Source organism: Juglans regia, chromosome 4 (assembly GCF_001411555.2).
Source record: "Juglans regia cultivar Chandler chromosome 4, Walnut 2.0, whole genome shotgun sequence".
Lineage (NCBI taxonomy): Eukaryota > Viridiplantae > Streptophyta > Magnoliopsida > Fagales > Juglandaceae > Juglans > Juglans regia.
The window spans coordinates 10,820,707-10,847,204 of NC_049904.1; the positions used below are offsets into that span (position 1 = coordinate 10,820,707).

At 36.4% G+C, this 26,498-nt stretch overlaps 1 protein-coding gene across 3 annotated transcripts; it reads left to right on the plus strand.

The window, feature by feature from the left end:
• Positions 1-1,433: 1,433 nt before the first annotated feature.
• Positions 1,434-26,498, plus strand: LOC108997936 (FH protein interacting protein FIP2). 3 transcript variants are annotated; one of them, XM_018974320.2, is made up of 11 exons: positions 1,434-1,589; positions 1,761-1,870; positions 7,777-7,911; positions 8,018-8,176; positions 9,064-9,147; positions 9,345-9,391; positions 9,473-9,546; positions 23,127-23,185; positions 23,927-23,986; positions 25,803-25,883; positions 26,158-26,498. In XM_018974320.2, exons 1-11 carry the CDS (start codon positions 1,490-1,492, stop codon positions 26,209-26,211), a joined length of 963 nt encoding a protein of 320 aa, XP_018829865.1. In that variant the 5' UTR covers positions 1,434-1,489; the 3' UTR covers positions 26,212-26,498. The 3 variants fall into 3 exon arrangements, with proteins under 3 accessions (XP_018829865.1, XP_018829866.1, XP_035545489.1); XM_018974321.2 differs by having other exon boundaries at positions 25,803-25,865; XM_035689596.1 differs by lacking the exons at positions 25,803-25,883; positions 26,158-26,498 and adding an exon at positions 25,449-25,647.

Genomic DNA, 26,498 nt, shown 5'->3' on the forward strand with positions numbered 1-26,498 from the left:
TTCAATCAGGCTCTTTTGGGTAAATGGTTATGGAGGTACCAAAATGAAAGGGAGGCCTTATGGAAGTCTGTTATAGATTCTCAATTTGGGGAAGCTTGGGGAGGATGGTGCTCGAATGAGGTACGAGGCTCTTATGGAGTGGGTTTGTGGAAAAACATAAGGAGCCTTTGGGGGACCTTTCGAGGACATGAACATTTTGTTGTAGGCGATGGTTCACATGTCTGTTTCTAGCTTGATATATGGCGTGGTAACCATTGTCTACGAGATACCTTCCCTGCCATCTTTGCGCTTGCTAGAGTAAAGGAGGCTTCGATTGCCGACCTTCTGGTCTTTACAAATGGCACCCCTCAATGGAATATTGATTTCATTAGGACAGCCCATGATTGGGAGTTGGAGTCTATTATGGAGTTCTTTGCGGCATTATATTCTACAAGTATTCCAGGGGGCTCTGGAGACAAGATGCATTGGAACCATTCTAAAAAAGGTATATTCTCTGTCAATTCTTTTTATCAAGAGCTCACGAACTCAAGAATGCCTACGTTCCCGTGGAAGAGTATATGGAAGACGAAAGCTCATTCAAAAGCAGCTTTCTTTGTCTGGACAACATCTTTGGGCAAGATTCTCACCACAGATAATTTGAGGAAACGATGGGTTATTGTTTTAGATTGGTGTTGTATGTGTAAGAAGCATGGGGAGTCAGTTGATCATTTGCTTTTACACTGTGACGTGGCCAAGGTTTTATGAAATGATTTTTTCTCAAGAGCCGGTTTGTCTTGAGTTATGCCTAGTAGATTGGTGGATTTCCTCGCAAGCTGGAGAGGACTATACAGAGACTCTCAAGTAGCGGCAATTTGGAGATTGGTACCAATATGCATGTGTTGGTGTATTTGGCGGGAGAGAAATGCTAGATGTTTTGATGATCTAGAGAGAACAATGGATGAGCTTAAAGTTTTCTTTTTTAAGTCATTGTTCCTATGGGCGGGGGCTTTAGTTGGTAACGGACTTAGTGTCCATGACCTTCTTCTTTCTATTGTAACCTCTAGCTAGGCATTTTTTCATGTATACTTCCTATGTACCTGGGCTTGGCCTATTTCTATGAATACAATATCCTTGATTACCTATCAGAAAAAAGAAGAGATGATATGATATGATATGAGTTGAGATAAAAATTAAAAGTTGAATATACTAGAGTTCATGAGTTTATCAATACAGGCTAATAAATAAATTGAGTTTTGATATGTACAAGCAAGTTTGCGTACCAATCTACATACTAATATTGTTGTCTTAGTATTTAAAATTCAAATTAACACTATTTTTAATAAAATCTACTTTCTGACTAATCATATTGAATAAGTATATATATTAGTACGCAAAATCTCTTATTATTAGATTTTTCTAAATTATAATTGGGCGGAATGAAATGAATTGTTAAATCGTGGCACAGCCAATAGCTAACTTTCTTTGATTTCATGTATTACGTGGTAGAGCTATGAGTACGTTGAACAGACACTCCCAGCCCATTGCTGAGCCTGAGCTACTGAACATGACGAAGGGCTCTGATTCCTCTTCTCTGGTTCATCTAAATATTGGTCAGCTCTTTCCCCACCCCTCTTTCTCTCTTTCATATTTTTGAACTGCTCTTTCCATAAAATGATAACCCTAATTTTCATATTTTTAAACTATTCCGGCAGCCGATCAGAATATCTGGGTTGTTGGGATTGCGGTTACTGAAATCTGTGTTTTGTTTACTCGTTTTTCAGGGGGAAAGAAATTTTGTACAACCGTTGACACATTGACTCATCGCGAGCCCGATTCGATGCTCGCCGCGATGTTTAGCGGTCGCCACACCGTGTGCGAGGACCCCAGAAAGGTATGCAGATTTTCTTTCAGTGGTTTGGCAGAAATAAATTTCCCAATGCTTATCATGTTGCTGTACAAATAAATGTTGCTTTCCGTTCAAGAATTATTGCCCCGTGCAAGCGTAATCTGCTGAAAAATTTCTGGTAAGCCGTTAAGGTAATTTGTGGGTTTGAGTAAAGATTTGAGCACATTATTTCTTTTCAGTTTACATTCTCATAGACCTTGTAGCTATTCTTTTTGAATTGCTAGTGGGTTTTGAACCCTCATTCTCGAGTAATGTTACATACAATTTTGGAGTGTATAACCACCATGCAATCGTTTTGAAAAGAGTGAGGTCTATTATTAAAAAATTATTTTTTTTTGTGTGAGTCCTGTATTTATTTACTTTTTTCAAAGTGATTGCGCGGCGTTTGCCCACTCACGACTGCAACTATCATTTTTCCTCTTGAAAACACCCTGTCCATTACACATAAAATGCACCATTTTCATTTACAGATGACACATAAAATGCATCGCGTATCATTTACAGACTACAACATTTCATTTATAGTCTGAAAACACAACGTTTCATTAAGTAAAAATGTCCCGTTTTGCCTATTCTTTTATCAACTGTCAACACCTCCAGATTTCCTTCACGCACCCATAACAATTCTCCCCCACTTTACAAAGCCTTGATCACAAGGCTGCTACTGTCATGCCCCTCCTCACAACACCTTGTCCACAAGGTAAGGATACAAGTCCTGAATCTTCCACAAGGATTCCGAAGAACTATCCTCTGGGAGTGTTCCTTTCCACTGTATGAGATCTTCAGTGATAGCTTGATTGCCCCTCTTCTTCAATCTCCTCTCCAAAATAACTTCTGGTTTTGATTGAATTATGCCTTCTCTGTCAACTGGTGATAAGGTTGGTAGTGGTGAAATGTGCTGGCCAATCTTCTTTTTGAGGCATGATACATGAAATACTAGATGGATCTTGATGAAGCTGGTAGATCCAATTTGTAAGCCACTGCCCCCACTTTAGCTAAGATCTTGATGGGACCATAATACCTTGGTGCCAACTTCAAGTTATACCTCAGTGCTACTGGGTTCTGTCTGTATGGTTGCAACTTCAGAAATACCCAATCCCCTTGCTCAAAACTTCTTTCAGTCCTTTTATTCGAGCTTTTTGTTCAAATTATCCTTTAATTCACTCAAGATTTGCTCCCTAGTTTCAAGTTGCTGATCAATTGCAGCATTAACAATCGTCCCTGGAACTAGAGTTGGGCTCCAACTCCGATGGAGTTAGAAAGCCCAACTCCAAACTACAACTCTAACAAAAGTCGGAGTTGAAATTAGGCTCCGGCTTTGACTCCGATTGGAGCTTTCGAAGTAGGAATCGGAAGTTGGAACTTCGATAGGAGTTGAGCCTACCCAAAGGCCCGACGGAATGTTGTTTCAGGCTGGGGAAAAAAAAAAGTGAAAAGAACCCTAAGTACAATTTATACAATTTAAATAAATCAATAGAATCAATTTAAATCTATAAACTAAAAAATGTATACAATTTAAATAATTCAATAGAATCAATTTAAATCCATAAACTAAAACATATATACAATTTATACATTTAAACTCAAGGAAAGAAAAACTAAATTATTATTTGAGATTATTATTAGGCTCTGACTCGAACTCCGATTGGAGCTTTCGAAGTAGGAATCGGAAGTTGGAACTCCTGCCCAAAGGCCCAACGGAATGTTGTTTCGGGCTGGGCAAAAAAAAAAAAAAAAAAACTAAAAAAAAAAATTTAAAAGAACCCTAAGTACAATTTATACAATTTAAATAAATCAATAGAATCAATTTAAATCCATAAACTAAAAAATATATACAATTTATACAATTTAAATAATTCAATAAAATCAATTTAAATCCATAAACTAAAACATATATACAATTTATACATTTAAACTCAAGGAAAGAAAAACTGGATTATTATTTGAGATACTTATAAAAAACAATTAATGGAAGCAACAAACAATAATAAAGCCATAATGAATTATTATTAAAAAAAAACACCTAAATCTATAATGTAAATTAAAATACATCATCATGCAAGCAAAAACACCTAATTCCATAGAATCATAAACATTAAAACACAATGCATGCAACAACACAAGATCTAGAGGCACACCCCTGCAAATTGCAAACATTAACATACGTATGGTATCGTCACAACTCCCTATATGCACTGTGAGTACTTGTCGGTGACTGTAGTACAACTCATGTTGACACTACGTCTTTGTCTATAGATGTCGTAACCCAATGCATTAGTATCATAACATTTCATTATCAAAACATATCATCATAATGTATGCACCCACTAGCATTAGGTGTCATATATGATTTCGCTCGGACATTCTTTAAAAAGAATCCATTCGAAACCCGTTGACCAATATTTGTCAACACAGGGGTCACCACTCCATTTTTTACTCACTCCAGAGTAGACATAAGAGTTCCACTAGGATAATATTTTCATGCTATGCTTGAAAAATGTATTTCATGACATGTGCATTTGTAGTAAACTTCATGTGAAAATGACATTTATATGCAATATGCTAAAATAGTGAGAATTTCACATGTCATGTAAGCAAGTAATCAAATGTTCAATGATGTATCATATGATGTTTCATGCTCAAAATGACATTTATAATATGAATGTCACGCTTATACAAGAATCATAAATAAATTATATAAGAGTAAGTTAGAAGCTAACTTGCAAACTTTCCGGTGTTAGGAAATTAGTGCGGCTGTAATAAGAGTTATTTTAACTTAGGAATTGCACAACTAAGGAATATGTTCATAATAAAATGGGTTCAAAATCAGTATTTACAAAACTGCCCCTATACTTTTCCCAAATTGCCACTTAGGTCCTAAATTTTCACTATTTGCAATTTGGTCCAAAATTTCACAAACTGCACATTTTCCATGTTCTAAAACCATCTATGCCTTTAGAATTGCAAGAACCAACTCACAACTATGCCAAATCCAATCAACCCGTGGCATGCATTTTTTTTTTTTTTTTTGTTGGCCTGTTTGTGATCTCAAGTCTATAACCTCTATGGATGCATGTGTGCTCAAATTTCATCAAGTGCAACCATGAATATGATCTTAGAGACATGTTTTTAACTTAGATTCAGGTCACACGAGTTCGCTCAAATTTCATCAAGTGCAACCATGAATATGATCTTAGGGACATGTTTTAACAGATTCAGATCACACGAGTTGATCCCAACATTTATGCATTGGTTAACACCAAAATCAACACAAAACCATCAAACCGAGTGTATGCATGATGTTTCTAGCTTCTCTTTGTCAATGTGGGTTTCAAAGCCTAAATGAATCATGCATTCTAATTTTCATCTTGATAACAAAGCATTTCTGGATGCTTCACAATCATGCTTTGGAAACTTAGCCAAGATTTCACAAGATAAAGTTCAACCAAGTGGAAATCGAAACATGTTTGATGATCAACACAGGATATTGATTTATAAACCTATCATGACATGTTGTTTTCCTCAAATTTAAACCCTTCAATACATCTTCCAAGACATTAGTAAACATATAAGATCATATCAAGACATGTCATGGCTATAATTTCATCCCAAAACAATTTATTCAAACCAAGACTCCAAATCTGAACTGATATGCATGTCCTCAAGTTAAACCTCATATAACTCAATCAAATCTTCGTTCTCATGCCATAATTCAAAGCCTAACATGTCAATCGAACACCCAAGAAAAGATAAGAGTAGGATTGCTTACCCAAACCGTGGCTTTGAAGGCTCTCAAGAACAACTCACTTACATAATCTCACACTCAACTACTTGGTTTCACCCTTCTCTCACACTAGGAGAAATTTACTCTCAAGAACACTAAGAGAATGCTTGAGGAAGTTGTGTGAAGAAGTGAGGGGTGAAGGTGGGTATTTATAGGACTCAATGGAGGGGTGATAGGCAAGGAGGGGCGTTGGTTTGCTGAAAGGAAGTGAGTGAGATTGGTGTGTGTGGGTAGTGGAGTGCTTGATTGCATTTTAAGGTTTTTCATGGCTTGGTCAGTTGAATAGTGGCCTAAACCACTTGATTACCTCATGGAAAAGAGCTAGGTGCAGGTTTTTGAAAGGTTTTAGAAGTTAGATGAGAATCACATGAGAGATCCAAGTTGAAAGCCAACGGTTTTGGCCTCACCAAAGCTGTCCAGATTTTGATCCCTCTTTTGTCCCATCCTCTTGGTCTGGTTTGTGGGCATAATTACCACCATTGAGTGGCCTTCACAGGTGGGTGAAGAGGTTGGGTTGATTGCCAATTGGTTAAGCTTGAGCAGAAAATGAAGGAAGTGTTTGGATGTGCATGGGTTTCGGTCAACATGATCTTCATCACCGTCCTATTTTCCAATCAGTTTTGATGCTCATGGAAGGGAATTGGCCAAGCATAAAATTGAGTGTTTTGTAGGACTTTCTTAGGGTGAAATGGGCAGAGGTGGTGGTGTGTGGAGGTAAGTAAAATAGGTGCAGAAAAGTTTTGAAGAACCAAGGGTACTCGGTTGGAATCTAACTTCACTTCCTAGGTGAATAGTGGTGATTTTGGCTTGGCTTATGTAATAGTTTTTGACCAACACTTAAGGCCAATTTTAGGTGATATCATGAGGTTTGAATGGTGCAGAAATATTCTTGAAAAATTGGTGGAAGAGGCATGGCTTTGGTGGCTTGTTGAAGGGTTGCATGGTGATGCACCAAGGGTGCCGATTGGTGGGTTGTGGTGGCATTGACATGCCTTGGCTTCAAGTGACATGGGTTGGATTAATTCTAACCTTCAAGGGTTGTCTAAGAGTGATGCAAAACTAGTGCAACAGACAAAAAATTCAGATCTAAAATTATGAAGAAAAGTGTTTGAAGAAAACTATGCAAAGTCATGATGTTTGAGTTACTATTCATGGGTCTGATGACTAGTGAACTTAACTCAAGTTAGAAGCCTTATCATGGTTGAAAGGGAACCCTAGGGATGTGTGGGTTGAGCTTGGGTTTAAGGGAAATCAATGGTATGGTGTATGTGGGTCCCATTTGGAAGAATGAAATAAAATTTAAGTTTGGGCTTCATGGGTTGGGTTTTTATTGGGCCATATGAAGAAGCCATGGTTGTGTTCTTAGGAGTGGGCTTATTCATGGGTCTTATGTCCGGATTTATAGGGCCTATCTTTGGCCTCAAAGGCCCACTAGGTTGGATCCTAATCTTGGGTCTTCCTTAGATTGGTCCAATAGCCTTCACTCTTACCTATTTTGGCCCAATAGCCTTATGTCCGTTACATTAGGCCTAATATCTAGTGCCCTTTAGGAAGGACTTAAAGTCTTATATCTCCCAAGTTGGGCCTAAGGCTTTTAACATCTATCCTTAGCCCATCTCATCCTTAGCAAACTAGGCCCCTAAATAAAACACTCTTGGGCCTTCTCTAAATCCATCCTTGACCTAATTGCCTAGCCCATCAATATGCCATATGTCATTCTTCCATTAGCCTCTTGGCATTTTTCCTCAAATTAATATAGCTTTAATAATTCTAACTAAACCTAAGGTGTGAACTCTTATGCCAATATAAGTCTTAAAATTTTCTTTAAAAAAAATCACAACTATACTAGCTAGGATTAAGGGTGCTAAGACCAAATCCTACGGTATTTTTAAGTGGGGTGTTACACATACCAGTGTGTGGATGCATAGTTTTCATTATTTTTTTGTGCATACTATATATTGATGCTACTTTTCCAAGCATCTAGAGTTTCCTGTTTCTGCTCATGGAGGTGAGAGTTGTTTATGAAATCAAACTATGCATTGCTCTTTTTCTGTTTGGTTATTTGTTTTTTTTTTTAAATTCTATATGTCATATTGGTTTTTTGCAGGGATATGTTTTTGTTGATAGAGATGGAAAGCATTTTCGGCATATTCTCAATTGGTTAAGGGATGGCATTGTTCCCATGCTAACAGACTCTGAATATTTGGAGCTACTGCGGGAGGCAGAGTACTATCAGCTACTTGTATGCCATACTTTAATCTAGTCAGTTGTGTCCTTTTTTTCTTGTCGACTTACGTGGTGTTTTCTCAATGTCATTCCACTGAATATGAAATTTTAAAATCTTTCAGGGACTAATAGATGGGATTAATGCTGTTTTAAACAAGAGGAAGAAGGAAGATGATGAGTTCAATACTGAATTGACACGTACTGATATAATCAAGTGTATACAGTCTGAGAGAGTCAGATTTCGAGGGGTTAATCTTTCTGGTCTTAATCTTTCAAAACTGGTAACTCTTCCTTTTACGGGGCACTTTAAAAATTTCATGTTAAAACACTTGTTTGTTTCCACCTGCTGGGATTTTGTTTGACTTCTGACATTGTACAAAGTTTTCTTTGCAGAATTTGGTTTAAATAGAATTTGACATGGTAGATGATAAATACTTTGGTTTAAATAGACTTTTCATTTGATATCAGTTATCACTGAATAGCTATGGGGCTCATTTATCACTGAAACCTCCATCTATATTTCAAAAACAAACAATTTGGTTTCATTAAACAGAGGACCTGTCACTCCCATTGGGCAAAAAAACGTATTTTGAGACCAAAATGAGCTTAAAAACCATATTGGTGAGAAACAAAGGTACAAAAAAGTGGTTATTTCTAGCAAGAATCACCAGAAATAGCCGTATGGGAGAGAGAGAGAGAAGAGAGGAGAGAGAAGAGAGAAGAGAGAAGAGAGAAGAGAGAAGAGAGAAGAGTTATGCACCTACTGAGTGCAACCAAAATTAATGATTATCACTCCATCTTTTTAGCACCAAAAACATTTGGTTAATTGCAATTTTCTACTATTGAGCTTATGGTTGGCTGTAACAATAAACTTATAGATGTCATTTTAGCAAATAATATAAGAAAATGTATGTTAATGTAAATAAAGATTATGAAAGATGAATCATTAATTGATTCTAAAATCTAAATTGTGTTTGTTAATGTTGTAGTACTTACAACACAAGTAGGTAAATGCTTTACTGTCATGTACTCAATGGAGGCGTGCTACTGCTAACTTTAATGCTGTTTAATCTGCCCCATCAAGAATTTTCTATATGGCGGTGAAAGTTTCAAGAAAAGTATTTGTGAGTTACTGTTCTGTCTGAAAGTCTCTTTGGCATATTTGCAGGACCTGTCATTTGTGGATTTCAGCTATGCATGTCTTAGAAATGTGTTCTTCTCGCGTGCTAACCTTCAATGTGCTAAGTTCCGGGTAGGTTCCATTTTAATGCTAAATTGCATCCTGTCTTGTGATGAGAGCTCGCTACTATTATCTGTTTTTGTTCTCAAGAGCCTTAACAATAGGTTATGATTTGTGCCTTTTGTTTTTGTTTTTTCCTTTTGTTTTTGTTTTCAACATGTGTAGTCCCTTTATTTCACCAATTTAACATTTGTATCTGATTGTCGTAGGATGTGGATGCTGAGGGCTCCATCTTTCACAATGCTACTTTGCGTGAGTAAGATACTGAAGCAGTCTTTTTCATCTAGATCATATTTTATAAATGGCCCTCATAATGTTTTTTTATTGCCTAGGGAAGGTGTGAATTTACTGGGGCAAATCTTCATGGAGCTTTATTAGCTGGAGCTAATCTTCAAAGTGCTAATCTCCAAGGTAATTTTTCTTTTCAGTTTTCAAATATTTTTTTGGTAGGTAATGATAAAGTTTTATTAATAGAAAAACAGTAAGTATAGTCCAAGTACACAGGAAGAATACATGGAATACACCTATCAAGCACTAGGCATTAGAAAGAGAACCAAATTATGAAAACTATGCCCATTTGTAACAACCCTTCCCATAGGCTAGGTTTGTCACGTACATTCATAGCATAATGCCTGGAAAGAGATTTGAAATTATGAAAATACCTCATTTATTGAATCATCAAACTTAGCATGACAGTCTTTCGTAATATAAAAGCTGAAACATAATGAAAATGGCATAAACTAGTTCTATGTGGTGATCATTATTCAATTGTCTGAATCATAAACTAAGTCCTAATGAAAATATCACCTATTCAGGTCTAAGTCTCTATAATTAATCTACTCCTTGCCTTCCAACTCTGCATCCTTGCAATCAATATATGGGACATTAGGGTATGTTTGGCAAGTGGGATGAAACACAAAATTCTCATTTAATCTCATCTCATGATTGCAACTTTTTCAAATTCCTACACAAAATATAATAAGCAATTCAACTTTTTCAAATCCCAAAACAATAATAATATTAAAAAAATAATATTTTAAACTTTCATCATCTTACTATCCAAACCTACCTTAAAACATAAAAACAGAAACAAATGAGTCGAAGACTCATTAATAGCACATCATACTGTAAACTTAACTTAGCTTAAACATTAGGCTTAATTTAGAAAACTTTAATGTATTGTAACATATGCAGAATGAACATAATCATGGAAATTCATGAAACATGATGCATGCGTGACTGACTCCATGCATTTCCTATCAATTGTACATAACTTATTCATCTTGTCTTTCACTTATTTAGTGGCCATAATTATATGTGTGCATTGATCCAATTGTCGTTGACCATATATCATATCATAACATGGGGTGAACCACACTTGGGTCCGTGACACTGTATAATGTATCATAATATGTAGTGAAACACACTTGAGTCCGTGTTATCACATAACATATGGTGAACCGCGCTTGAGTCCGTGACACGTATATCATAACTTGTGGTGAGATACGCTTGGGTCCATGTCACCACAAAACATCATAGCTTACATGTGGTGGACCATGTTTGAGTCTGTAGCTTGCACATCCACTCATAATATAAGGCCAACCTTAAAGTTTGCTTGTCATTCATGTGTTTTCTTATTAACTTCCATAATGCATGTAAACATGTTTGACTTTATGAATTTACATGACATATTATTATGCGTCTTACGCAACATAGCATAGTATAGCATAGACTTGGCATAACAAGATCTACATTACATGGCATGCATGTGATTAGGGCTGTAAGTAATTCGGTCTGGACTGGCAAAACCGACTGGACCGAACCGAATTGTCCCAAAATATGTGGATTGATGACATTTGGTCTGGTCCCGGGATCTACAAATTTTGAATCGAACCAGACCGAATTGGACCGAACCCCTATATATATTTTTAATAATTTAATATATTATTTTTATATGGTAATTATATAAGTTAATGATGTAATTTTCATATAATTTATTATCATTGACCATATAAAATATAAAATAATATGTACTATCAATTAATAATAAATCATAAATCATGTGATAATTTATGTCAATATATGTGAATAGTTAATATATCATACATTCATACATACTCGACTATTTATACTTAATTAAAATAATAAGGTAATTTTTTTTAAATACCTAAGTTGCAAGCAAATATGAATAATCTATGTACAATGAAATTATTTGATATTCATTAACATTGACTCGAGCGGGGTGTTGAGCATGGTTTGAGCGAACACTGGGGTTTGTGTCTCGTTTGAGCCAACTGTCACGCGAGACTTGAGCGAACTCACGGGTTGAGCTTTGCTCGAGCCCATTGTTGAGTGCATCTCGAGCGAACTTATGGTTAGAGTTTTGCTTGAGCGCTAGGTCAAGCGACACTCGAGCGAATTTACTGTTTCTTGATTTTTCAGCTCCAAAACTAGTCTCCATTCCAACAATTAATAATTATTCATATTAAAGAGTAAAGTTAGTAAGTACTAAGTATCAACATTATAAATTTCATTACAGTAAAACATTTTTTTAATGAGTTACTTACATAATCCACATTAATAATTTACTTAATTTTAATTTAGTAATTTAAATAATTTTTTTTATTAATTTATTTTAAAAAAAAAGATGAAAAAATAATAAAATAATTAGGCCGGACCAGACCAGTCCGGTTCTTATGGAAGTTCGGTCCGGTCCAGGGAAAATGATGGACATCACCGGAACAGACCGATTTACACCCCTACGTGTGATTTTCATGAGATGTCATCCATTCTAACAACAATCAACAATCAATATCAGCATAGCATACATAGTCTCATTATCCATGCCATGCCCATATGGTTGAAGATATCATCCCACAAAGATGTAAACCTCGTCCCCCTAGGATTAAGAATAATGCCAAGTTTAGAAATCCAAGGCACCTACTAACCTTTAAAACAATACTTTGAAGCCTTGTATAAAGAATTCCATAAATTTAAATAAATCAAAATCATCATTCATTAAAATAATGTAAATTTAAAAGGGTCTACAGAAGGACTTAATAAAATAGTTCGGAGTCTTATGCTTAACAAAACAATTTATTAATAAATGAAAGCATAAATAAAAAATCTCCATAACAATCTAGGCCTCTTCCCCGTCTCCTTGAGTAAAGTCCTGTCTTGAAGCGTTACTCTCACGTTGAGCTTAACCTAGGGTGGTTAAAACATTTGAAACTCATAAATATAAGTCAAATACTCAATAAGCAATACGTCATATAGCAAATATTATATGAACTTAGGGTTTTCTTGAAAAACATGCATATGAGTTCATCCAATTAATCATCTTATATGTATATTTGTCCAATCCTGTGAATAAACATGCATTCTAATGCCATAAAACCTAATTCTAACATGTGTATTTACTAGCGCTATATGAAATCCGAATTTTACTAATTTCAATGATCTCATGGCAGAAATCTAGCATACATGTCATAAATGTGTGTGTGTGAAAGAGAGAGAGTTACCGAAAGGAACAGCTTGATCAAAGGGTTGAGTTGGAGTACACGTCTTGGCTAAGTGATTTCTTGTTACGGTGTGAGTGTTGTAGCAACGGTTATGGGGCTTAGAGTTTTCAGTTTTGACACAAAATGTATATAGAATTTCGTGGCCTTGGAGGGGGGCATGCTTGGAGTTCATGTAATTGGATGTAGGCTCTCATATGGGGTGTATAAATAAAGAGTTTGGAGGGTGTAGAGTCGAAAGGGTGTGACAGCCCTAGTATTGTTTAGTGGACTGTTTGAATGTGATTTGGAGTCATTGTTGCCGTAGGAGTTGGGGTCTTTGGGTGAAGGGAGACTTGTGTTACCATAGGTCTTGTACTTGGAGTAGGACTAGACTTGTGCATACAACTAGAAGTGTAAGGCAAGTAGGTTTTGGGTATGAATATGTGGACTGAATTTCATGAGCTATCTATGGGCTTGGCAAGGATAATACTTGGGTGTATTAAATACACGGGCCTAATGGGCCTGGGCTAATGAGCTTGGTAGGTTTGGGCTTAATCTCTACACTATTAGGTCCTCAAACAATTAGGACTGTTCACCTAACATGGCCCGACCTGAAAACTACCCTTTTGACCCGATCCAACCTAGGGGTATCCCGTTTGGACGTGCAGACGATTAGCTGATTAGCCGACCCTAAAAGTTTTTCCAGAAGAAACGGGTATTTCGACCTGATTTTTTATTTTTATTTAATGATTTATATATATACTAGAAAAATTTGATTACCATTCTATATAAAAAATTTGAAATGGTCTCTTCCAATGCTCTTTTGTGATTTTGTACATGAGGTTGTGATCGTGCACTAATTTGGAGAATCTGTTTGTTTCTGAATTTCAATGTAATTAAAATAATTATTTACCCAATTATATTTTAAATTAAATGAAATTTTATAAAATAATTTATAAAAATAAAATTAATTTATAAAAATATCTTCAATTTAAAATATAGTTATATAAAAAGTTTTACGGATATTATTACTCTAATATAAGAATGAAATATGATTACTGAAATGAGATCATTATTATTTTATTATTTTTTTAAGCAAAATGTTAGGTTTATTAAATTCCTTGGGGGCAATGGAATAGTTGTCGAGTTTCAATAATACTTAAAAAGAAAAAAAAAAACTGCAGAAAATAAAATGAACAGAAAGTAAATAAAGATGTGATGTGGTCCACAAATAAACGATAGTCGTGTATGGCAGAGGGCCCCACTTAAAAAAAAAAAAAATTAGAAGAACAAGAGGTGGTGGAGCCCCCACTCCCCGCAGCCAAATTGTATTCCGAGTATCGGGGAATTACCCCATACCGAACCGTTTTAAACGGAACAAAATGGAAGCGGAAGCATTTATCTGTTTTGTGTTTTGGGTTGGTTAATTCGGGTCGGGTTGGGTCGGGTCGGGTTAGGTCGAAAATTCGGGCCGGCTTGGAACCATAGCTTAAATGTTCAGCCCTGCAAACAATGCACATGGGCTTAAAGGCTAATTTCAAGCCTAAACCTTATTAATTCTACAAATAGAAATCCTAATTATAAATGTAACCCTAATTTTCCTAAATTAGAAACCTCAATATTTTGTGTTACACAAAGACCTGCCCACCTCACAATGTAACAATAGATTATCCCCAGTTTCCCCATTTTTCTTATATAAATAACACTAATCCATAATTATAAGATTGCGTTTCATCAAGTTGTCAATGGTAAGAATTTTTCCAAGGGATGCAGTCCAACCAAAGAAAGCAATCTTGGGGGGAACTTCCAAGGAAAGTGGTTACTATGATGACCCGAAAGAGCCTAATGAAAAGATCAAACTGAAAACTTCTTTCCATTGGAAACCAAACCTTCGTATGCATAATTCCGTGCATACAACAAACTGAAAAAATCAGCAATGCTATCAAGTTCCCAAGCTTGTGCCAATCTAATCAAGCAAACATTCCATGAGATTGAGCCATTGGAACAATCCACCATAGCCTCCTTATTACTTGCCAACAGGAAGAAAATGGAAAAAGCACTCTTAAGGGCCCTATCACCACACCATACATCATGCAGAAAACAAATACTAGAGCTCCTCCCAACTTAGAACCCCCTCCCCCCACCCCTTTTCTATTAAGTTTCCCACAAACCTACTCCATACGAACCCCTAAATTTATTAAAAAACCACCTCCCCCTCCCCAAAAAAAAAAAAAAAATGCACTTCCATGCTTGGATTCAAGAACCACCCTCCACAAAGTTGCCTCTGCATGGTACCTCCACAACCAATTTCCAAGGAGAGCCTTATTAAAGGTCTTGGTTGGAGTGGGGTTTTTGGGTAGAGTTTTAGTTCTACGGGAAGCAAGGGGTTGGGCTTGGGCTTGGTGTATTTTGGGTTGTTTTTCACGGGCTTTTTGGGTTATTAGGGGTTTTCTATTATGGGCATGGTGTTCTCTTGTATACATTCAGTGTACTTGGTTACTTCTTTTGATATATATATATATATATATATATATATAATATTTGTACTTATAAAAAAAAAAAAAAAAAAAGGTCCTCAAGTTTCGAACCTTCAAACCCCCACAAACAATCGAAGAGCAACCTTGTCCCAACTAACAAGATGGAACTTCGCTTCATCCCCAATTCCTCCCCAAAGAAAAGCCCGAGAAACTATTTCGAGAACACCATCCCAAATAGCCTTCACCATAAAAGTTTCCCCCAAAGAAAGTTTCCTTCTAATATGCTAAAAGTGAACTATGATAAATCTGAGATGGTACCGATTGGAGAGGTTCAGAATATTAGGGAGTTGGCTGACACGTTGGGTTGTAAGATAAAGTCTCTTCCTATGACTTACCTGGGATTACCTTTGGGTATAGCTCCGAGGGCAAGCTCGATTTGGGACACAGTAATTGAAAAAATAGAAAGGAAACTGGCAGGGTGGAAGAGAATGTACTTGACAAAAGGGGGTCGGATTACTTTGATTAAAAGCACACTTTCTAATCTACCTACTTATTTCTTATCTTTATTCCCTATTCCGGCAAGTGTGGCGAGGCGTCTTGAGAAGTTACAGAGAGATTTTCTGTGGGGTGGAACGGGAGACGAGTTTAAACTTCATCTGGTCAAATGGGAGAAGGTATGCCATCCTATCTCCAATGGTGGTTTGGGTATCAGAAATATGCGGCTGTTTAATCGGGCGTTACTTGGTAAATGGTTGTGGAGATATACCAAGGAGCCAGAAGCCCTATGGAGAATTGTGATAGAAAATAAATATGATGGTTTAGGGGAAGGTTGGTGTACTAGAGAAGTTAGAGGGGCACATGGAAGGGGGCTATGGAAGTATATTAGAAAAGGGTGGGAGGTTTTTTATCGACACACGAGATTTCAGGTGGGGTCAGGTGCTAGGATCAGATTTTGGAAGGATACATGGTGTGGTAACAGTGCCCTCAAAGAGTTGTTTCCTATTCTCTTCCAGATAGCAAGTGCCAAAGAAGCTACAGTGGCGGAGGTCATGGGAATTTCAAAAAGGGGTATCCACTGGAATATCAATTTCAACCGGGCGGCACAGGATTGGGAGATGGAGATTTTTGCAGAATTTTATAGTTATCTATACTCTTTTAGTCCTAATACCCAGCATGAGGATAGCCTCTGGTGGATTCCTGCAGGAAAAAGGGTTTTCACTGTTCGTTCCTATTATAAGGTCCTTACACAAGCGCCAGGGGCACAGTTTCCCTGGAAAAGGCTCTGGCGACACAAGGCCCCTCCAAAAGCTTCTTTCTTTGTGTGGACAGCGGCATTAGGCAAGATTCTTACTACAGATAATCTGAGAAAGAAGAGGATAATTATCGTAGACTGGTGTTGTATGTGTAAAGGAGGAGGTGAGGCGGTAAATCATTTACTCTTGCATTGTGAGGTAGCTAGGACGCTCTGGAATGAGGTATTTCAAAGGATGGATCTCGCTTGGGTTATGCCGGAATCCGTGGTGGAAATATTGGCGTGTTGGACATTTATTCGAGGTGTGCATCAAATCAAAGAGATTTGGAAGATGATTCCTATTTGTATCATGTGGTGCCTATGGCAAGAGCGAAATGAGAGGACATTTGAAGACAATGAGAGATCGATGGAAGAACTAAAAATTTTCTTTTTTAGGACTCTTTGTACTTGGGCCATTGCTGTGGACTTTAATGGCATGGAATTTCATGATTTCCTAATTTCTAACATGCCTTTGTAAATAGGGCATACATTTTTGTAACTGGCAGTTGTTGCCTTTTTGTTAATAATACTTATCTTACTTATCAAAAAAAAAAAAAGGACCCACAATTACCATTTCAAACTTCAAAATTTTCACCTTCCAACCCAAAACTGCTTTGAAACAACGTAAGAGTGCCCTCAAATATTGAATATGACCCCTAATCCAGCTCACAAGGGAGCAGAGTATCTTGTGGGAAAAGAAGGTTAGAAATAAGAACATCCCCACCAAGAACCTGATAAGAAACCACCACCAACAGCAGCATCAATGTAACACCCTGTTCCCCCAGGGTTAAGAATGATGCCATTTTTTAGAAACCTAGGGAATCTTGTGTGCTTCTAATCTTGACTAAAAAAATTTTCTTCTTATCGAAGTGCCATATAAAAAAGATTCCATAAATAAATAAAATCAATCTTTATTAAAATATTTTAAATCAAAAGAGAGTATGTGGAAGCACTTATTAAAATCAATCAAGTCTCATGTGCTTATCAAAAATAACTTATTAAACTAAAATCATGAAACTGAGCATGTCATAAACTGTCTGGGCTTCTACCTCGCTTCCCTAGGCCAAGTCCTATCCTGCAGCTCCATGCTCATAAAGACCCATCACCTAGGGTGGTTAAAACATAAAAACATACAAAAATGAGTCGAGTACTCAACAAGCAACACATCATATAGTAAACATAATATAACATAATGTTTCTCGGAAAACATGCATAACATAGGTACATACGTAAGTAACATGAACATGAACCTGAAATGTGCATGAAATGCCCAAACTTGTCTTTAACATGTCATAGGTCGGTATCTACTGTTGACCCTCATGAGCTACGGTTAGCGAATCTTAGTAGATTCTGATTCCGCCGTACTGGCAGGTTGTGGAATCCATACATAAGGAAGACACATTAGGTGCGCGTGTACATCATGACAATGCAATATGCCCTTAAACATATAGTACCATCTTCATATCATAACATAGGTCATTATGTATCCTAACAATCATACTTCATAATCGTACATACACACACTATCATATCTTGTGTTATCATATGATAGTCAAATTTCAAATGAAATTGTGCCTTATCATATCATAGATTTCAAATGAAATCGTGATCTTTCTTAAAATGTCATCATACATGTTTTCTCACATAAAATATGACCATTATAAATAATTTGATGCATATCTATTCACATAAAATCATGACTTTTCATAAGTATTTTGATGCATAACTTTCACATAAAATCATGACTTTTCATAAATATTTTGATGAATAACTCTTCACATAAAATCTTGGCTTTTTATAAAATTCTTGATGCATGTGTTGTGCAACTAACATGAAACTTATGCATAAAATAATTCATTTATAAATCTATCATGATAGTCAAAAATCATATCCTTCATGACTTGGGTACATGAAAAGGAGCTTTCAATGGAGAGCATACATGCATAATACATTTTATAAAAGACATGCCGTTTACCGTATATACCTGTAAGGTATGATCATGCTACTTATCTAATTTAATCAAATATTTTTGGGGCGAAGCTAATTACCTAAATTTATAATTAAACACGTACTTCGTAATTAAAACCTAAAATATTAAAATAACTTATATTTCCTAAAAACCTAAAATTATCATAACCCTAGAATGTCATCGCTCCCCGAAATCATTGTTCTCCACATAATTTCTCCAACTAATTACACGATTAAATTCTAAAATTTATCGATGGTTAAACAACACTAGTAACTTTTACTAATTAGCCATCTAGATATAAATGGCCCCTAAACCAAAAAAGTCCTATGTTTTAGATAAACTCCTTTTTCCATTTGAAAGAAATGGACAGGGCCTTATTGAGTGGGTCACAATTGAGAGGCATTGTGTGGCTGGGCAGCTGTGTGTGTTGGTTAGGGGAAGAAGATAGGAGAGAGAGAGAGAGTCGTGATGGGCTAGTGAGAGAGAAAACCGAGAGGTAGAGAGAGATTATTTGAGAGGTAGGGAGAGGAACCGAGGGCTCTTTTCCTGTGTGGCCGGAGGTGGTGCTAGCTTTTGTGGCGGTGGTTCCCATGATAGTTGTGGGTCCGTCACAGTGGTTTGGAGAGCCTTACTTGGTCAACGTCATCACTCTGTTTTGAGGTTGGAAAATAGAGGGTTTCGTGCCGTGCGATGCAACCATGGTGGGAGGTGCAAGGGGTGGAGTATTGGCATGGGGAGGCTCATGATGGTGTTTATGAGGGGCGGCATGTGCTTTGTTTTAGGTTATATAAAACAGACAATTTTGTAGCTCATGTTCAATTGCCTTACAGTGGTTGGCTTGGCTTCACAATGGATGGTCTTGGTTTTGGTTGCGTCTGGTCGTGGCTCTCGTTTTCTGCTGGCGTTGCTGTGCAGAGGTGACATGAAAGGATTGGTATCTATGGGACTCGCAGTTTGTGGAAGTGGAGGGCAGTGGCACGTTGCTTTGTGAAGGCCATGGGCTGCCGTGACCTTTGGAGGAACCGTACATAAGGAGGGCCTTGGGCAGTGGCTGGTGGGAGCAACCCTAAGTTGAAGATGATGGTTTAGCCATGTGATCTCTGTGCTTGGTAGGAAGGGTGGGTCGATGGCAACCCTAGCAGCGGCTTGGATTGCTCTACGTGAGGGGGTCAAACTGTGCATAAATGTGTATACTTATGTGTGCGTATATACTTCTGCCTTGAACCCTAGTGGAAGATGGAGATGCGAGTGGCTTGGAGTTTATAGACAAACTGGGCCTTGTGTCCAAAGGGTTTGGGTCCATTTTATGGGCTTGGCCCATGGGTTCAACTAAAATCCAGGGCTTGCTTATAATTTCATGGGCTGTCACAATAATCCTAGAACATCTTAAATTTCAAAATGAGCCCAACACGTCCAATAAATACTCTTGGGCTTTTAAAATAAATTCTTGGTCCTAATGCCAATTACATATAGGCCCTCTTGGTACATAAATATTAAATGGGCTTTAACCTAACTATTGAGCCCAATAAAATTTCCATAATCCATTTAATTAACTTTTGGGCCTATGGTGCATTCAAAATTATCCAATAAACCTCGATTGGGTCTCTAAAAGTATTGGCCCATTAGTATCATAAAAATTATCCACCAAACCTTAACGGGCCTTAAAATAAAGTTTTGGGCCTATGCGTTGAAGTAAATTTCTAGCCAACCTCAATAAATTGTAGTTCTTGGGATTATGCAATAGGGCCCATTAAACATAATTTAGGCCCAACAAAATTATCCATATTTCATCTCTAATAATTTTGGGTTGGGGTGTTAGAATCAATCATTTTGCTAAGGGCATCTGTGACAATGACAAATAGAAAAGGAGAGGGGGGTGGGTTCCCTTGTCTCAATCCCTGTGAAATATTGAAGAAACCCTCTGGGATGCCATTCACCAAAACCGAGAAGCCAATTGTAGAAACACAATGCTTAGTACAAGAAACCCATCTCTCCCCAAAGCCACATCTCCCAAGTAGATAACACAAAAATTCCCAGTTCACATGATCGTAAGCCTTCTCCATATCTAGTTTGCATAATATACCTGGTACACCAGTTTTTTCTATTTTACCGATCAAAACAATATTCCCGGTACACTAGCTTTGAATCTACTATCCAAACATTCATTAAAAATAATACTTGCTTGTTTGATAGTACGCATCGAAGTTGACAATCTATATTAGATTTTCATTTTGCTCAATGCTGAGGCTGTAGTATTAGTTATTTTCTTAATGCTACATTCTTTCTTGCAATGGAGCACCCATATGTCGCCAAGAGTTACCTAAAGGAATGCCGGAAAACCCCATTTCCAGTATTTAATAATAGAAAAGAGGTGGCATGTGGGTTGATGAAGTCGATCAAAAGATAGATAAAATTTGATATGAACAATATAGTTTTTTTTTATTTTTTATATGAACAATATAGTTTTACCACACTAAATTATTGGGCTCATCTTCCTCTTTTTCTTTCATTTACTTATAAGAAAAGTAATGTTCCTCTTTTAAGTTTTTCATTGTCAATAAAAGGAGTCCCTTTTTCTTTACTTACTTTCATGTGCTATTCTTTCTGCTAAACGTGAGATTTGCATGAGTGAGCAAGCTTGAATATGAAAAGAAATAACATCACCCCATCATAACTAGCAAGGCAATGATTATGCGAACTCTGTTGAGAGGTTGTTATGTAAAACAATAGCGGGAAAAGATGATCCATAGCTACTATCAAAAGAGCACAAAACATCTGATTTTGAAAATCGGCAGAGAGGCTCTTTGCTTGAATTGCACTTAAAAGAGGTGGGCAGACTCATTTTGAGTTGATCCCTTGTTCGAGGGCTTTGTTTTAGAAACATAGTGATAACGTTGAATCTCCAATTGGGAGTCTACTACATGATCTATAGCATATGAGTGAATATAAGAAGCTCCAATAGTGACTGTTCTTTTGGGATATTGTGCAGATGCAATTAGAACATTAATGGGTCATCATAAATTTTATAAAAATGGGTGTTGCAGGAATTGTGGGGTTATGTATTGAATCAACACTGGATGTATGTGTGCAAGAGGAGTTCCAATTGTTGACTAAGCTCTCTTACTAACTAAAATGAATTTGGCTTGTGTCTAGTTAAAAGATCATTGGGTGTGTCCTGTTAAGCCAATCAACAGATGGGATCGATTGTGAAGGACGTGTTCTTTTTTTCATTGGATGAAATTCCTACTCATCTAATATTGCTTTAATTCTTCATTTTTCTCAACAATTCTTTGAATTCTTCATACTTGTAGTTTGAATTCACATCATTGAGTATTAGTTCAAGATTCCAAAAGTGATGTGAACAAATATTCCTGAATAATCATTTGATATTGAAGAGAATTTGCATACCATGGTGCCATATGTGGTTGATAGGTGATTGTTGATGTTAGCATAGAAATATTTTTTGTTCTTTCTGAATAAAAAGGAATAACAAGAGTAGGATGGGGGCAACCAGAGGTGGTCTCGATACCTAGGCATGACAATAGTAGCACCCCTCCTGCTGGGAGCCTGAAAGGAGGCCTAGATGATGGGAAGCCATGGGCGCTTCCCCAAGTCGGGTTTGAGCTATAACTTAGATCTCAGCCCCCATTAGGGAATTCATCGTTAGCATAGATGTCAATATATTCATCTTGTGAGCTTTTTTGGTCATGGCTTTTTTTGTATATTTTGATCCAACATTGTACTTTGATTTGATTAAGGATATCAAATATAAAAGATGTATTAATTTAGTAAAGTACAAGAGCATTATATAAGATACCATGTTTACATTATATATAATAGATGATTGCTTGGTTCTTATGTTGTATAATACTCTAAAATAAATTGAGCCTAAAGGCTAAAACTTATTACCATCTTGCTTTTTAAATCTTTTTGTTGTATTTTATTGATGTTTTGTGTTGTACTTCTTTCTTTGAAAATGCATGTTTTACTTCAATTGTGCATGCGCTGGTGCTTTGCGCTTAGGCTCTACATGTCGTTAGCACTTAAGTGTGCCTAGCACTTTCATCTGCACTGATAAGAACTTGACATTCTAATTGAGATAATGTGTTGATAAAGAAATTGATCCGTAAATAAATATATTTTTTTTAAATATTGGAATCAGAAATCAATTGGAATCCTGTCGCTGGAGTAATGTGCCCGAGTTCTTCGGATTCATTTCGCCCATAGCTCTTAGGGTCAAGATGATTCATTAGTTTTTATTACAATTTATGATGCTTCATTATTTTGATCTTTTTCTATTTAATGGCAAACAAATCTTAGAGCCCGTGGTCTTCTTTGTTTTAAATTATTACCGAGAGACTTCTTTGACAATTGGAGATGGTTATACGTCCGGCCAAAAATTATAACAGCGTGAAAGATGGTCCCTATTTGTCTTGTGTGGTGTATTTGGAGGGAAAGAAATGCTAAACATTTTGAGGATTGCGAGCGGCCATTGGAGAAGTTAGAAACTGTTTTTTTTCAATAGTTTCTTCCTTTTGGTAGCTTCTATCGATTTAAATGGGTGGAGTCTCTTTTCCTATTTCTAGTTAAGTGTTTCTCTTATATTCTACCTGTGTACAAGGTTCATGACTTTTGCCTTTTCTTTTTTAATTAAATCTTTGATTACTTATCAAAAGAAAAACTTTTAGCAGCGAGAGCTTGCATTCTGAGGTAAAATTGGATTCAAAGTAAGCGTTTATCTTGTCATTCTACAGACGCTTGTTTGGTTGATTGTAGCTTCTTCGAAGCAGATCTGCGTTCTGCACACCTCCAGGTTCCATATCTCTGAAATCTTTAAGCTGTGGTGGACTTGAGGTCCTCCGTTTCTCTTTATGGTTTTCTGGTATTTAGTTGGGCTTTTACACAGGACGACACAAATGGCTATTACTATAATTTATTTTAAAAAAATCAAGTAACACTTATTTGTAAAGTTAGCTTATATGCTACTAACATTTTTTCTTCTTGCATCTTTAATAATAAAACTTCAAGATGGATTAAACTTGAGAAATAGAACTTTCATAACATTGCTTAATTTTTTGGTTTAAGTATTTTTGTGCTATAATTATTGTTTCTTATTGTTAATTTGAAGCAAATTTGATTGAACCTGTTTCGAGAGAAATTGTGAATTTGAAGGAATTAATTAAAACACTGCTTCAACTACATGTTTCATGCATGCACAATATTTTAGTCCCTTATGGTTCAAAATTTTCAATAGGGTATTGGAAGAAAGTTGTACTGTGTTAAATATCCTTTATCCTTTCGAGAAGATATAGTTAAACTTTTATGAAATTTATATCTTGTATGTTTTCATAGTTGGACAGGAGTTACTTTTTTTCTTCCGAAAAGGGGTGTTTGTTTGTCATGCTCTGGGACACTGTTATAAGATCAAATTGTTGACCCGCAAGTGCACCTGATTAAATTGTTGGGATTCCTGATCAAAACATCAATCCCTTGGGGATTCTTGCTTCAAAGTTGCATGATATTTAACTTCTGAATTCTTAATATCTCTTCTCAGAATGCGGACCTTACTAATGCCAATTTGGAGAATGCTATTCTGGAAGGAGCCAATTTAAAGGTAAATGTTTGTTTAGCATTTTATACGTTGGATTAGGAAAGAATTCTTATGGTAATGGTTTTTTCCTTATTTTATTCTTGGGGTGTGAAGTAATCAGATAACCAATGTCCTATTGACTCCAACATACGCCTTGTGGAAAACCCGTCATTGGCATAGATGCCATCAATTTATGACTTGCTTCAATCCCTTTATTATATGTTTGCCCGCTTGTGTGTTTGTATGTTGCTTGCATGCCTGAACTTGCCTTATCTGCAAGTCATTGCACATTTTTTAAGCAGAAAAAAAATTCTGGCTTAGCTACCTTGATGTAAAGAATAGATAAAATTTTCATCACATATCCGCATGAGTTCTTTATTTTATCCAGTATATTAATGGAATACACAATTAACTTTGGGCTTACAACCTCACAATATCAACTCTCTTTTATCTTTCATAGTTTTGTACCTGTCCATCAGAATTGACAACCACATTGATACATTTATTTTTCCCAATCCAGTCATGAATGATCAATCAGAAGTTGCTAAAGAAAGTTTATCCTGGCAACCAAAGATGAGCCTTGCCTATTTATCTTGGATTGCATACGTACTCGTCCTTCCATTGAAAAAAATGAGCCTTGCAGTTTTCTTGTTAAATTCTATGATTTTAACTTCACTTTGGTGCATCCTTGTTAATTTCCGTAACTGTAAAATTCAAATCAGACTTGGTAGTCAAATCCTGATAATGATACTGTGGTAGAGTTTATACCAACAAGAATACCTTAATGTAGTTACAATAAAGAAATAAAGTTTTGCATTTTCTCTAAAAGCAACTCAAAACAAGCTGCCTTATACTCTTGATGCAATATTATTCAATCTATGCTGTTTTCTAAACGGTATCATTTTATCAATGCATTGTCAAATTATCTTCCCATGATTAACCAATATTACAAGGAAAAAAAAAAAAAAAATCATGAACTTGGAGATTTTATGATGCAAACTTTTTGTGGCTAAAGCATTTACTACAGCCACAAAGAGATTCCATAAAAGTAAACCAACAAACTGACTTGGCTTGATATGGTATGTTAGATTGTCAAGTAGATTTAACGTATTATTTGAAGCCATGTCAGTTTTCTAGGTTTACTTTTATGATCTGTGTCTATATTATGTTCCAATTGAAAAACTTTTGTCTGTGGTTTAAAGGGACTTTCATGGAATAAAACAATTTAAACAGGGACTCGGAAATCTTTTAGCTACTGCTTTTCACCTTTTTTTTTTTTCTTTCCTAAATTGGAAACTGCACAATTTAAAAATTTTATAGGTGGACAATATTAAGTAACTAGCAACGTGGGATGAATACTTTGTGATGGCAAATCAGTACCTACAGCTCGCATGTTCAAAACATTAATAGAAAAACAAAATGCCAACTGGCTTTGCAAATTTAAGTTATGAGGGATTTTATTCGGCATTGTTGTTGATGTGCACAGCTATCTTGGTGGAGATGGGCCCCTTTGACACAGAATAAAATAGCGTCTGAAGATTAGAGACTCCGAGAGTTCAGTCCAAATGCAATAGTGACTTGTACAAGTTTTTCTGTGGCGTGCCTTTGTATTTGAAGCCAACATTGTTGATATTTATGTGCACATGTTTGTTTACATTGTCCGTATGATGCCCTGAAATATTGTTTGCCATGTGCTTATGTGTCTATTGTTTCATTTAGAATATGATAATCACTTGAGCATGAAAACATTAATTAGTCATACACAATTAAAAAATGTTACAAATTAAAATGAAAAATGTTCTCTTTTAACCAATTCTTCCACATCAACTACATGTTTCAGGGGGCAAAGTTGAGTAATGCAAACTTGAAGGGTGCAAACCTTCAACGAGCATATTTACGGCAGGTTAATCTTCGAGATACAGTATGTGAAGCAAACCAGTATATGGGTTGCAAATTTATTTATCGTGAGATGATTCTTATTGCTGATGGATATGTGCTTTGCTCAGAACCTCTTCCATATGTTTTGGGGAAGAAAAAATATTCGTATCAGCCGGAAACCGCCGCACACTCAATGCAATGAGTGAAAAAAAAAAAAAAAAATACCCGTGAGGTGTGCTGCAGCTTCCGGCTGATGCGCAGCAAACCTCTTTGGGGAATTTCTCTGTATTCTATTCACTGTTAATTTTTTTCCTCAGCGTTTGGAAGGCGCAAAGCTTGATGGTGCCAACTTGCTTGGAGCAATCAGATGAGAACTGATCCAAGCTGGATTAAACTACAATCAGGTCGACTGTTAGTTAAAAATATGCGGAGAAGTGTCTTATCTGCCTTGCTCATTCTCCCGCCAATACTGAATTATCTCATTGAAAATCTCTTGTAAATTGTGGATAGTGTCTATGGAAATTTCTTTAATTACAGAAGTCTATGGTGTGGCACTTGATTGTAATGCTCAGAGCCGATATTAAAGAGTGGGTTTGTGAAGATGCCTCAATGGCTTCTTTCGCTAGTGCAAAGGCAATAACAACGATGTTGTGGTTTA